This window comes from Anoplophora glabripennis, unplaced genomic scaffold (assembly GCF_000390285.2).
Source record: "Anoplophora glabripennis isolate ALB-LARVAE unplaced genomic scaffold, Agla_2.0 scaffold276, whole genome shotgun sequence".
Lineage (NCBI taxonomy): Eukaryota > Metazoa > Arthropoda > Insecta > Coleoptera > Cerambycidae > Anoplophora > Anoplophora glabripennis.
Window position 1 is genome coordinate 495,339 of NW_019416521.1, and position 14,307 is coordinate 509,645.

The following is a 14,307-nucleotide window of genomic DNA, read 5'->3' on the forward strand; positions in this document are numbered from 1 at the left end:
TCTCATCATCGCCTATTTTCCCCTAAATCAGGGGATGATAAAAACCTTTTATGCATATTTAATTTTCATTTTTCCACACCCTCACCCCTAAAATAGGGATGAAAATATTTTCATTAATTTTTCCTTACCTTGTTTCCATTGAGCATTGATTCCACCATAATTTCACTGTATTTATCGAAGATATAAGATTTTTGAAAGAAGAAAATCGATTTTCACTTTTTTCACCTATTCACCCTTCATTTCCACCCCCAAAATAGGGTGATGATGACATTTGCAATAATTTTCCCTAAGTCTGCATCAAATAAGCTTTAATTTAAAAAAAAATGTAAAACGATTTGTTAATTCTTCTTCGAGATATTTGATTTTGACATAAAAAAATGCCGTTTGACCGACAGTGTGCCATATCGAATGTGTTAAACTTCAAAGTTCAGTTTTAGTAAATTCAAAGAACCGAAACGTCTCCACATCTACTAAACGAACTCGGAAAATAGGATTAGAAATTGAGGACGTAACTAAAATCAAACCCGGAGGGTTTAACAACACACTGATTTTATTCAAAAGAAGAGTTATAATTATAAATGAAAAATAAAAAAGTATAAAGCGGACAACAGTAAAATGTTATATAACAGAAAGACATTTTTTCAACGTCTACCAAGTGAAAATAAAAAAAAAACACTGCCGTTTCGACAAACTTTTATTATATTCCAAAACTATCATCAACATACGAATTTAAATTTTCAATAAACTGTTATCTAACTGAATTCTTGTAATAAATTGTAAATAAATACAAAAAATAAAATTGGTGCTTACTGGGACCCGACGATCTAGCTGTACAAGTCATCTTCTGGATCGTCCTGGAAGTTCGCCTGATCTCCCGCTGTACCTCCCGTGGCGGCCGGGCCACCGGCGGCCGTTGGGAAACGGAAGTTCGTTCCGAACCCACGGCTCTGCTGAAGTGTTTGCGCGAACATCTCGTACTTGCGGATGTCGTTATCTGAGACGGACCTCCTGGCGTAACGCATCGCCTCTTCGAAGTGAGCCCTTGTTATTTCTGGGACCGGATCGTCCTCATCCAACTGAAATTAAAAAAAAAGATATACTTTATTCTGAAGGTATTAAGCTAATTCAGATAAGAAAAATTAATTTTTTTTAGAACGATGTTCTTTGATACTGGAGGTCTAGGCATGTCTAGGCTTATTACACCGAAAATATCTAATAAATAACTAGTAATTAATAATTATCAAAATAAAAGTTAAAAACTGTCTANGATTTATAATAAATTACATTTAAAATAAATAGTTTATGAGAATAAAGGAATTTTTGTAGCAACAAGGGTGCCAGACCTGAACTGATCCCCTCGTCCCTTCATAATGTATAAAAAAATTATTCCATTTGTAAAACCCTTAAAAGCGTACTTCATTGGTTCCCTTGACAGGCAATGATTTATTACTTTGCATCGAATATGATCCTACTATAGATCTTGAAATCACATTTATGTGAAATCTTGAAACTAGTGTTCTGTAATTGTTTAAAATTGGCTGCAAATTAAATTTTTGCTTTTTAAATAGCACCACTTGAAAAGCACCTGCAGGACCACGGTGTACTGATAACACCCCGGTGCCGCACTATTGGTCAAACGGCATTTTTTTGTCAAAATCAAATATCTCGAAGAATTAACGAATCGTTTTACATTTGTTTTTAAATTAAAGCTTATTTGATGCAGATTTAGGGAAAATTATTGCGAATGTCATCATCCCCTATTTTGGAGGTGGAAATGAAGGGTGAATAGGTGAAAAAAGTGAAAATCGATTTTCTTCGTTAAAAAATCTTGTATCTTCGATAAATACAGTGAAATTAAGACGCATTATGGTGGAATCAATGCTCAATTGAAACAAGTTAATTAAAACTTAATGAAAATATTTTCATCCCTATTTTAGGGGTAGAAGTGAGGGGTGAGGGTATGGAAAAATTAAAATTCATTTCAAATATTACCAGTCTTTCAATTTGCTGAACTTCCCCTAAATCAGGGGATGATAAAAACAGCTCCTGAAAAGGAGTTTTTTGTTTTAGTGATGCTTTTATTCGTGTTCAGCAACAACAAAAACCTTTTATGCATATTTTCTTTCATTTTAATTTTTCCACACCCTCCACACCATGTGTCTTAATTTCACTGTATTTATCGAAGATATAAGATTTTTGAACGAAGAAAATCGATTTTTTCACCTATTCACCCTTCATATCCACTCCCAAAATAGGGGATGATGACATTCGCAATAATTTTCCCTAAATCTGCATCAAATAAGCTTTAATTTAAAAAAAAATGTAAAACGATTCGTTAATTATTCTTCGAGATATTTGATTTTGACAAAAAAATGCCGTTTGACCGATAGTGTGCCGTATCGAATGTGTTAAACTTCAAAGTTCAGTTTTAGTAATTTCAAAGAACCGAAACGTCTCCACATTTACTAAACGAACTCGGAAAATAGGATTAGAAATTGAGGACGTAACTAAAATCAAACCCGGAGGGTTTAACAACACACTGATTTTATTCAAAAGAAGAGTTATAATTATAAATGAAAAATAAAAAAGTATAAAGCGGACAACAGTAAAATGTTATATAACAGAAAGACATTTTTTCAACGTCTACCAAGTGAAAATAAAAAAAAAACACTGCCGTTTCGACAAACTTTTATTATATTCCAAAACTATCATCAACATACGAATTTAAATTTTCAATAAACTGTTATCTAACTGAATTCTTGTAATAAATTGTAAATAAATACAAAAAATAAAATTGGTGCTTACTGGGACCCGACGATCTAGCTGTACAAGTCATCTTCTGGATCGTCCTGGAAGTTCGCCTGATCTCCCGCTGTACCTCCCGTGGCGGCCGGGCCACCGGCGGCCGTTGGGAAACGGAAGTTCGTTCCGAACCCACGGCTCTGCTGAAGTGTTTGCGCGAACATCTCGTACTTGCGGATGTCATTATCTGAGACGGATCTCCTGGCGTAACGCATCGCCTCTTCGAAGTGAGCCCTTGTTATTTCTGGGACCGGATCGTCCTCATCCAACTGAAATTAAAAAAAAAAAGATATACTTTATTCTGAAGGTTTATATTTTTTAGAACGATGTTCTTTGATACTGGAGGTCTAGGCATGTCTAGGCTTATTACACCGAAAATGTCTAATAAATAACTAGTAATTAATAATTATCAAAATAAAAGTTAAAAAGTGTCTAAATATAATTAGGCCAGACGGTATCTGTTTCAAAAAGTCCTTATTTGAGTGAATCGTATCCACGGAGATTTTCGACTTTTTGCCTTTCAAATATCACTAGAAATGAACATTTTTCCATGCGCATAAAAAAAAAAACAGGCTTAACTTTTGGCGGCACAATATGTTAAAAAAATTCGAAAAATGTCAAATTTTTCTTCCTATTTAATTATGTATCTTTTCAAGAGTTGATATTAGGCAAAAATGGAAGAGGAAAAAAATGTTTGTAATTAAATTTTTTACAAAATATGACTAGTTACAAATCGAATGAATCATGATTATTATTGTAAAAATTGAAAAAATCCCAAAAATGGGGTTAAAAAACATTTCTTTTTAGGGAATTTTTTTGGGGTCTGTAGATTGGGTATAGGACCTTCATACTTGGCTCAACAAAACTTCATGTTATGTAGAATTATCACACCAAATTTCATCAAAATCGGTTAGATAAATTTTGCATAATAATTTTGCAATCCAGATTTTGAAAAAAAAAATTGCAAATTTTCAAAATTTTGCACAGAAAAAAACCAAGGCCCTTAGATACTTGAAAATTTAAACACATATAGAAGGGCTCTCAAGCTTCCAAACGCTTTTTGAAAAAATCAAATCCGTCAATTAGNTATCTAATAAATAACTAGTAATTAATAATTATCAAAATAAAAGTTAAAAACTGTCTAAATATAATTAGGTCAGACGGTATCTGTTTCAAAAAGTCCTTATTTGGGTGAATCGTATATCCACGGAGATTTTCGACTTTTTGCCTTTCAAATGTCACTAGAAATGAACATTTTTCCGCGCATAAAAAAAACAGGCTTAACTTTTGGCGACACAATATGTTAAAAAAATTCGAAAAATGTCATATTTTTCTTCCTATTTAATTATGTATCTTTTCAAGAGTTGATTTTAGGTGAAAATGGTAGAGGAAAAAAATGTGTGTAATTAAATTTTTTACAAAATATGACTAGTTACAAATCGAATGAATCATGATTATTATTGTAAAAATTGAAAAAATCGCCAAAAATGGGGTTAAAAAACATTTTAGGGAATTTTTTTGGGGTCTTTAGATTGGGTATAGGACCTTCATATTCAAACAACAAAAACAACAACAAAACAAAACTTCATGTTATGTAGAAATATCACACCAAATTTCATCAAAATCGGTTAGATAAATTTTGCATAATAATTTTGCAATCCAGATTTTGAACAAAAAAATTGCAATTTTTCAAAATTTTGCACAGAAAAAATCAAGGCCCTTAAATACTTGAAAATTTAAACACATATAGAAGGGCTCTCAAGCTTCCAAACGCTTTTTGAAAAATTCGAATCCGTCAATTAGGAGAGTTCTGGCACTTGTTTAAACATTGGTCGAATTTTTGTGCTTATAAACAATTAGAATAACTGTGAATATTCAACCAAATAAAATTTTTTTAAAACAAGTTTTAAAAGTTCTTCTTTTAAAAAAAAAACAGAGCGTTTGGTCAATTAATTACGTAGTTATAGCCGATCAAAGTTAACCATCATTTACACTAAATGTACTGGGGCATCCGGGATAATTTTTCGAAAAATACCTTTGGTATTTCGAGTGCTTAACAGGTCTATGTTTGCAATACTTTTCTTCATTGGCAACCTACTTTAAAACGCGTTTAAAGTTATTTATGCAAGCAAGAAATTCAAGAAAATCGTACAGGTGGTGGTGGTGGGGGAAGCAGAAAGCGCGGCCGCTTCGGCCTGCTCGAAATTGAATCGGCGAATTCAAAACCGTGACGCGCTTAAAAAATTTTAATATCTCGGCTTCTAAAGGTCCGATTTTGATTTTTTCTTTAAATCGATATCTCACGATTTAAAACAAACAATTAGCGTATTTTCAAACGCCTATCCTTAACAATTATTGGTCTTTCAACAGTCCGATAATTGTTTATCTTTAAACTTCATTTAATTATCAACTTTATTTTTTTATTGTATCAAAGGTAAGTGCATAAACTTATATGTATACTGTTTATCAAAGATCAAAAATAAATTTATTTAAATATTCTAAAATTGTTTGAACGATTATTTTCAAAATATGTCGAAAATTAGTAAGAGTTAATTTCATTTGCTTAAATTTTAAACCAGATATGGGCAACCTTTGCTTAGCCGAGTGTAATTTCGGGACTTAATCAGGTGGCGGGCGTAGGCAAGAAATAAGTAGGTAGTAGTGAATAAAAAGGCCACAAAAATTTTTTATCCTTTCTTAACTGGTCCGTAAGTCAATTATATTGAGCGAAATGCTTGCTGGAGTAATGCCGCTTCATAATGTATTCTTTTAAAACAGAAACTGTTTCATTGCACAACAAACACATAGGTTTACCACTGTGCAAGATAAAAAAGTATTCATCAGTCCATTTGTCTTGGAATTAATAATAATAATAATAATAATTTATTTAATCCATAAAATCATAAAACATGACATCAGACAGGTCAATAAAAGTCAGTTTACAAAACTACGACACATAAAACAGAAAAAAGTAAAAAATGTGAGTAAAATATATTTTTTAAGTAACAAACTCGTGTATATTATAAAAACATTTCCTAATTAGATAACTCTTAAGTTTAGTTTTAAAAAGATTATAATTTAATTCAGTCTTAATGTCTAGAGGTAACTGATTCATGAATTTAATACCCATGTATGACGGAGATTTTTCATAAAACGATGTTCTATGAGAAGGTATTCTTAATATATTGCCATATCTAGTCTGGTAACTGTGACTGTCAGCGTTTCTAGCAAAATAACTTCCCTTTTTTAGAACCTCTAATATGCACTTATAAATATAAATACAGGGAAAAGTTAATATATTATTTTCTATAAAGTAGGGCTTACAAGAAGTTAGTGAAGGAATTCCAAATATTAATCGGATAATTCTTTTTTGTGAAATAAGAATTCTATTAACTTTGACGCTACTGGCACTACCCCAAACAATAACATTAAATGACAAGTGGCAATAAATTATTGAGTAATAAATGTCAATCAGCTTTTTGGTATCAAATATGGACTTTAACTGTAGTAAAGCATAGTAGCCACTATTTAACTTTTTGCATACATATTCAACATTACTGTTCCAGCTCATATCACAGTCAATAAAAGTACCTAAAAATTTAGTAGTATCAGATAGTTTGATTATTTTGTCATTTACTGTAACATCAAAAGAGGATATACGTTTATGACGGGAGCCAAATTGCATGCATATAGTCTTCTCAGCATTTAATACTAATGCGTTCTTATTACACCAAATTGTAAATTGGGTCGATAAAGTATTTAAATAATTTCGGAGTCCTTCATGACTATCCGCGGCAGCTGCAAGTGTAACGTCATCGGCGTACAATACAGTGCAATCAGTACTAACATGAGTTGGAAGATCATTTATAAATATTAAAAAAATGAGTGGACCAAGGATTGAGCCCTGAGGAACCCCGAGATCAACATTTTGTGTATTGGAATAGGTATTATTAAGCTTTACACATATTTTTCTAAACTGTAAATATGACAAAAGCCACGAAAGAAAATTGCCTCGAAAACCAACTGCATACAACTTTTCTTTCATGAAAGTATGATCTAAGCAGTCAAATGCCATTGTTAAATCGAAATAGAGTGCCCCCACATATTTCCCTTTATCAATATTTTTATAGATATATTCAACAAATGTATAAGCAGCTGTCTCGGTAGATTTCTTAGGACAAAACCCGTTCTGGCATTTGGTCAATATATTGTACTTATTAAGATAAAGAATCATTTTATTGTATATTATTCTTTCAACAATTTTGGATAAGACTGTTGGAACAGTAATGCCTCTATAATTTCGAATACATAATGGGTCGTTCTTTTTAAATATAGGTGTAACTACACTACACATTGACGACATTCTGTGTCCACTTTCCATTTTTTTAAACCAGACATGTTGATAGAATTTGCTGGAATATTTCCCGCGTCGTACACTTGACCGTACGCGAATATGCGATGCAAACTTTATCAATTGTTAAGTAATGAGATGACACGCGCTATGAGCGGTTTATATATTACCCCCAATAAGCAACTAGAATACTCTCGATCGTAGGAGAGTGCTTCAAGCGCATCGGGCGGCATCTGTTGTGGGCTTTTTAATTGTCATTTTTGATGTTAAAAATGTCATTTTTTGACACGCGTGTTAAAAGTAAGTTAGTTTTAACAAGTGTTAAAAAGTAACTTACTTTTAACACGCGTGTCAAAAAATGACATTTTTAACATCAAAAATAACAATTAAAAAGCCCACTTTTAACAGTTTTGTAGAAAAAATAGTGTATGATATACGTGTTAAGTGATTTTAATTTTGTTCATGAAGTTAAAAAACTCGCTATGCTCATTTTTTAATCATCTTACTCACAAAATAAAATCTTACTTTTAACACGTATATCATAAATAGCTATTTTTTACTTTAAGTGTGTAATCATACAAAAATTAATGTTTTCAAAATCCCTTACATATTTTTCCAAGTATATTAATTTTTTTTTATATTCACATTTGCGCCAAGTACCCTGTCTGACAAATCCAGCATGCCATGAGAGAATGGCTTCAGCATCGCCATTTTGTATTATTTATGAATACATATATATTTTTTTGAACACAAGGATGTGGTTAATAACATCCTTCAATATTATATTGATTTCCTTCCATAAAAAAAAGTCGCAAAAAGACGCTTTACTTTAACAATTTTTTTTATACGTAATAAATTTAATTATGTAAAATGTAAAATAACTTTAAATTAAAAAAGTCTGAAGAGAACATGACCGTAAAAATTTTGAGGTTTGTGTAGCAGGGAACCTAGCCTGAAAAAAAATTTCATAAATAATTATTTTCTAGCTTGAATTTTATTTTTTTTTTTTGGCGTCCTGTTCATAGTGTACCACACTGTATATCGTACACTTTTAATATTACTTATTATAACTTTTATATCGTATTCAACAAAGTACCTTTAAATTATTATTATTATTATTATTATCAATAATGAAAAATAAACGTTTATTATACTTACGTCCATGGCAACGTTCGGATTCGTAGCCCTCTCCCTCTCGCGTCTGATCTCGCTCTCTATGCTCTGCCTGATGGCCAGTTTGCAGGCGCGCTGGCAGATTTCCGTGAGATCAGCGCCCGAGAAACCGTGTGTCACTTTGGCTATGTACGTCAGATCTACATCCTTCGCTACTGGGGACTTTCTCAGGTTCGCCCTGAAGATGGCCTCTCTGGACTTTTCGTCCGGCAGAGGGATGTATATCAGCTGATCCAACCTGCCGGGTCTCAGGATGGCAGGATCGATAATATCTGTACAGACAAGAAAGTTTATTAAAAACGTTCGTTCGGACACAACGAATGTCTCCTAAATAAATACTTGCCCGGTCTGTTCGTGGCGCCGATGATGAATACATTTTTCTTGGCGCCCATGCCGTCCATCTCCGTTAAAATTTGGTTGATAACTCTGTCCGCCGCCCCACCGGCGTCCCCTACGTTGCCTCCTCTAGACTTTGCGATGGAATCTAATTCATCGAAGAACAGCACGCACGGAGCGGCTGATCTGGCCTGAAAACCAAAAAATTTCAGTTACTCAGAAACGATATTTTCAATTTCAATGCATTTTTTTTTCTGGATTGTTTATGACCAATTCGAAGAATAATGTACAAGTACAAAAATTCGCTTTTCAAAGATTTTGTTTAAAAGAAAATTACTTAATTAGTTTTCCCTTAAACTGTTTTAAAAATTAATATACAGGGTGTTCCAAAATTAATGCAACAAAATTTGGTCACAGATTCTTAAGACAAATTTAGGGGACGTTTTTTTTTTATTTTTGCCAAGTGGCCCCCTCTTTCGGAGTTACAACCCCCTGAAGTCCGCCCCTAAAAATAATCTTTTTTTTATATCGCAGAACTGTTATACGAGAATCACTAAATTTGGTACACAGTGGTTTTATGACATGTGGAATCTGACGGTGCTACGCTTTTTGGCAGGGAACTCCCTTAAAACAATTTTTCATGGGCCCCATTGTCTTTGGAACCAAAAAAATTTGGTCGCATATATAAATTTGTTAAAAATTATTAGTCTGCTAGAAAGCCAATAAATTAAGAAACTTTTCTGTCGCGATACTTTTTTCGTAAAACGCAATGATTTCGAGAAAAATGTCAAAATGTGATCGAATGCACATCGTGAATCGCGATTTTTCTCAAAAACAATAAGTTTTTAGAAAAAACTAGTAAGAGACAAAAAAGTTTCTAAATTCAATGGCTTTCTACCTAACTAAACATTTTTGAGAAATTCAAATTTGCGACTAAATTTTTTTGGTTCGAAGAGAAGGGGGCCCACGAAAAATTGTCTTAAGGGGTTCCCCACCAAAAAGCGTAGCACCATCAGATTACACACGTCATAAAAGCCCTGTGTACCAAATTTAGTGATTTCTCGTACAACAGGGTTCTGAAATATAAAAAAGACTAAAGGGTAGACTTCAGGGGGCTGGAACTCCGAAAGAGGGAGCCAGTCGGCAAAAAGAACAAATACGGGTCCTCTAAAGAGCAACCGCAAAAAAAGCCATTTTTCCGCCTGTTTTTGAAACTGACAGAAGCGACAGGGAAAATAATAAAAATATTCTAAAAATATCCAAATACTCGTCAGGAAAAATGAAAATGAGCATCACTTTCAGTTTCTCGAAAATCACCCTTATTTAGGGGTTGAAAAGACAAAAAAAGTGAACAAATTAAGAATCATCAACAGTTGTAAAATTTCAAATATTTCTATGTTGTTACCAAAATAATATGTATTATGAACGTGAAAATATCTAATTTCGTATTTGATACGGTCTTGTCCGGATTGAAAATCAACCCATAATATCCCTAATGGGGTGGAATCATCCCCATAAAGCCTAAAAATGCAAAAATATATTAAAAGTTACAATTTTTTTTCTTTTTCTTTTATATGTGATAATTGAACCGTTAATAACCCAGAATCACTAGATCCGAAGGAAAATACCCCTAAATGAGGGTGAAACCACCCCTAAGTTCAACCATCGGCTTCAAAGTACATAAAATAATTATTATGCATGAAAAAAATAGTGTTTCGAAATACATTCATTAGAATAATTTATACACAAGTACTCCCATACCCTCATTAATCATGCCTCTCAAGGGGTAAAATCATCCCCCAAATATACAAAAAATGTAGATAATGTGAAAAAATATTATTTTGATAACATAGAAATATTTGGGGTTTTACAACTGTTGATGAAATAAGGGAGATTTTCGGAAATTTTCGAAAAACTGAAAGTGATGCTCATTTTCATATTTCATGACGAGTTTTTGGATATTTTTAGAATAATTTTAAGATATTTCCTGTCGCCTCTGTCAAAGTCTCAAAACAGGCGGACTTTGTGGTCACTCTTTGTCTTAAGGATCTATTACCAAATTTTGTTGCATTCATTTCGGGACATCCTGTACAGAGTACATACATTTTATTTTGAAAAATCTGTAAAAATAAAGGGACTGCTATATTTGCGTCATTTTTTTTTAAGAATAAAATTGTAACGTGACACTTTGTGCAGCTAAAAAATTTATCCTTAGGGGGGTGTTTTTATGCATAATTGTGAGTGAATTTATAGGATTTAGGAAATTTAGCCAACATATTTCACTTTCATTTTATCTACAATAGTTTTGTGTTATGCCTCGTAAACGGTGGTGACGGTTGACCCAACACATGGAATATATTTATACAAACACTCCCTTTTACCCTTTACCAAAATTCTCAGACTTCCTAGATTTCATTGTTTCCTATTCTAGCAATCCTGAATATGTAATATTTCTCCCATCAAATATTAGTTTTGGTCCTTCGAACCGGATTTTTATATAATTATGAAAATTTATCAATGATTTTAAATTTTTTTCAATCCAGATTACATAAATGTTTCAAATTTCAATCACACTTACCTTATCGAATATATCCCTGACATTAGCTTCCGATTCACCAAACCACATGGTAAGCAGCTCGGGACCCTTGACTGATATGAAGTTGGCCTGGCATTCATTGGCGATGGCTTTCGCTAGAAGCGTCTTACCGCAACCAGGCGGGCCGTAGAATAGCACACCACGGGACGGCTGCATACCAAACTTAAGAAACTTGTCGGGATGTTCCACTGGGTACTGCACCAATTCTTGCAGTTCCTTCTTGACATTCTGTAAGCCGCCGATGTCGTCCCAACTGATGTTCGGTACCTCGACCACAGTTTCTCTGAGAGCGCTTGGACTGCTCTTTGTCATGGCGTAGCGGAAATTCTCCATGGTAACTGCGAGGGAGTTCAGAACTTCGGCGTCAATCTGGTCGTCTTCCAAGTCGATGAGGTCCATTTTCTCACGGATCTGCTGCAGAGCCGCTTCGGAACATAGAGAGGCCAAATCGGCACCTAGCAAACGAATAAAACGGTAAGCTTGGTATAGAAGGATCGCGTTAACGGCTACCTACCAACATGACCATGAGTTTCGGCAGCAATCTGTTCCAAGTCGACGTCGTCAGCAAGCTTCATGTTTTTGGTGTGAATACGTAAGACCTCCAAACGACCAGTAGCATCAGGAATACCAATGTCAATTTCCCTGTCGAAACGACCAAAACGACGAAGAGCAGGATCGATGGAGTTAGGTCTGTTAGTAGCGGCCATGACTATGACGTGAGAGCTCTTCTTCATGCCATCCATCAGGGTAAGAAGTTGAGACACAATACGTCTCTCCACTTCACCATGAGTTTTCTCCCTCTTAGGCGCAATGGCATCCAACTCATCGATGAAGATGATGGCCGGTGAATTTTTGTCGGCTTCCTCGAAAGCCTTACGTAAGTTACTCTCCGATTCTCCAGCTAACTTACTCATGATCTCAGGACCGTTAATCAAGAAGAAGAACGCTCCTGTTTCGTTGGCAACGGCTCTCGCTATGAGAGTTTTACCGGTACCCGGCGGACCATACAACAATATACCGCGTGGTGGTTTGACACCAATCGCTTTGAAAAGTGATGGATGCCGCAACGGCAATTCAACCATCTCCTTAATCTGTGCCAGTTGCTTTCTGCAACCGCCGATGTCGTCGTAACCAACAGCATTTAATGCTTCCTCCTCTTCTTCACGTTTTATCGGATCACCGTCGCAATGGATGACTGTGTCGGGGGCAACGATACAGTATGGTGCTGGATCTGTCTCAACAACCTTAAATTCAACTGCTCTCATGCCACCACGGACAACAAATACGTCATCTTTATGGATGGGCCGGTAAGCTTCCAAGAAGTATGGTTTTAAGTACACTTCGAAGAGGTTTCTAGGATGGATTCAAAATGCAATATAGAATTCACAGAAATGAATTATGTAAATATTTTTCATTTCTTTTTTTGCAGTCACTCTTGCGTTGTAGAAATTGATAATAAAAAATTTAAACATATGTATAAATAATGTTGTTCCTGCTAATGATAAACTGTTTATTTCAATTTAATTTATATCTATAATTTTTAATCAGCTAACCTTGCCTTTGAGCTTTGAGTTACTCTGTCATATAAATTCTACAACCTAAGCAAAGAAATCTATAACATAAACATGAATAATTATGATAACATATTTATAAAACACATTTTTTTTCTTTAAATTTTTTATCTTCTTTGTAAATACTTGTTAGATACACCTGAAATTAGGCATAAAAATTCAAGAGCATTTTACTGAGAAAAAATGAAACTGATTGATATATATTTTGGTATAACACTTGAGACACACATTTTTACTAATTGTGTTTTTAAGAAAAAGTCAAATAATCTATTGTAAATATAACATTCATAAAATAATATTTATACTCTTTTTATGTTAAAACGTTTATATTTACGAGAATTATTAAAAAATAAATAAATATGTAAAAAATCTTACCCTGTGAGACCTTCTACTGTATCATCTATAGGAAGCACATGGATCCTTTTACCATACTTTACATCTGGGCACGGCTGGATAGACACAACATCTAACAAACGCACACGGAGGTTATTTCTGACGTTTCTATTCATGCGGATTTTCTCATCGCTACAAGTGTCATCCGAAAGTACTATACAGACAGTTTCCTTCCGTCTTTTCCCCTTCAATAATACTGTATCGCCACGGAATAGCTGGAGTTCATCCATCTTGGCCTGTGAGAGAGCAACGACTGAATTGTCATCGTTGACTGCTTCTTCAACTAAAAGCCTGTTTGGACGATCTTTCTTACGGAGAATTGCGGTGGCCAAATCATCAGGACTATAATCCAAAAATAAAAATTAATGATACACCATGACAAAAATAAATTTAATGAGGAAAATTATAAACATAAAAATGTTGAAATACCACTTTTTTACATTATCTACTTCTAAATAATCATAATCCATTACGAATTTTCAACCTAAAAAGTTCGGTTTAGTAGATGAAAATAAATATAAATATATTTAGAAGATTCTAGTTCCACCATGATGACATGTACAAAATAAATTGTTTAATCAAAGATACCGGTATCGTAGGTTTTAAAATAATTCGTTTTACTTACTTCTTTCCATCAGCCATAATTACAAATTTAATTCGCAGGTGGTTATTAAAATTTTACTCTTAACTGTATCACAAAAAACTCGAGTCTACTTAAATAACGAAAGCAAATTCACACTGGATATGGACAAAGCTGACGACGATCGTTATAAATCTGACACAGGGAATGACGTAGCTTTTTGATTCTACGTTTTGACAATAGACAGCAGTTACAAAAGTAATAGTCATTGACCTTATAGATAGACAGATAGATGGTACACATCACAAAACATATAATACTCATAATTCATTCTTAATTTTTATAGGGATCTATCAAGCACATAAAAAACATTTAAAAATACAGTAGGTTTGCTTGGACAGGAATAAGCCAATTAATATTTCCATGCAGCCTATATTAGCATCGAATACCGTCGAAAGAAAAGGGCTCTAGAGCTCTAGATTTAAGACAAATCGAATACACCTAT

At 33.7% G+C, this 14,307-nt stretch overlaps 1 protein-coding gene across 1 annotated transcript; it reads right to left on the minus strand.

The window, feature by feature from the left end:
• Positions 1–2,671: 2,671 nt before the first annotated feature.
• LOC108907581 (transitional endoplasmic reticulum ATPase TER94) lies at positions 2,672–14,010 on the minus strand. Its single transcript, XM_018711321.2, has 7 exons — positions 13,848–14,010; positions 13,205–13,564; positions 11,773–12,611; positions 11,241–11,713; positions 8,670–8,853; positions 8,312–8,598; positions 2,672–3,071 (listed from the first exon to the last, which is right to left on the minus strand). The coding sequence occupies exons 1-7, from the start codon at positions 13,862–13,864 to the stop codon at positions 2,820–2,822; spliced, it is 2,412 nt and encodes an 803-aa protein (XP_018566837.1). The 5' UTR covers positions 13,865–14,010; the 3' UTR covers positions 2,672–2,819.
• Positions 14,011–14,307: the final 297 nt, after the last annotated feature.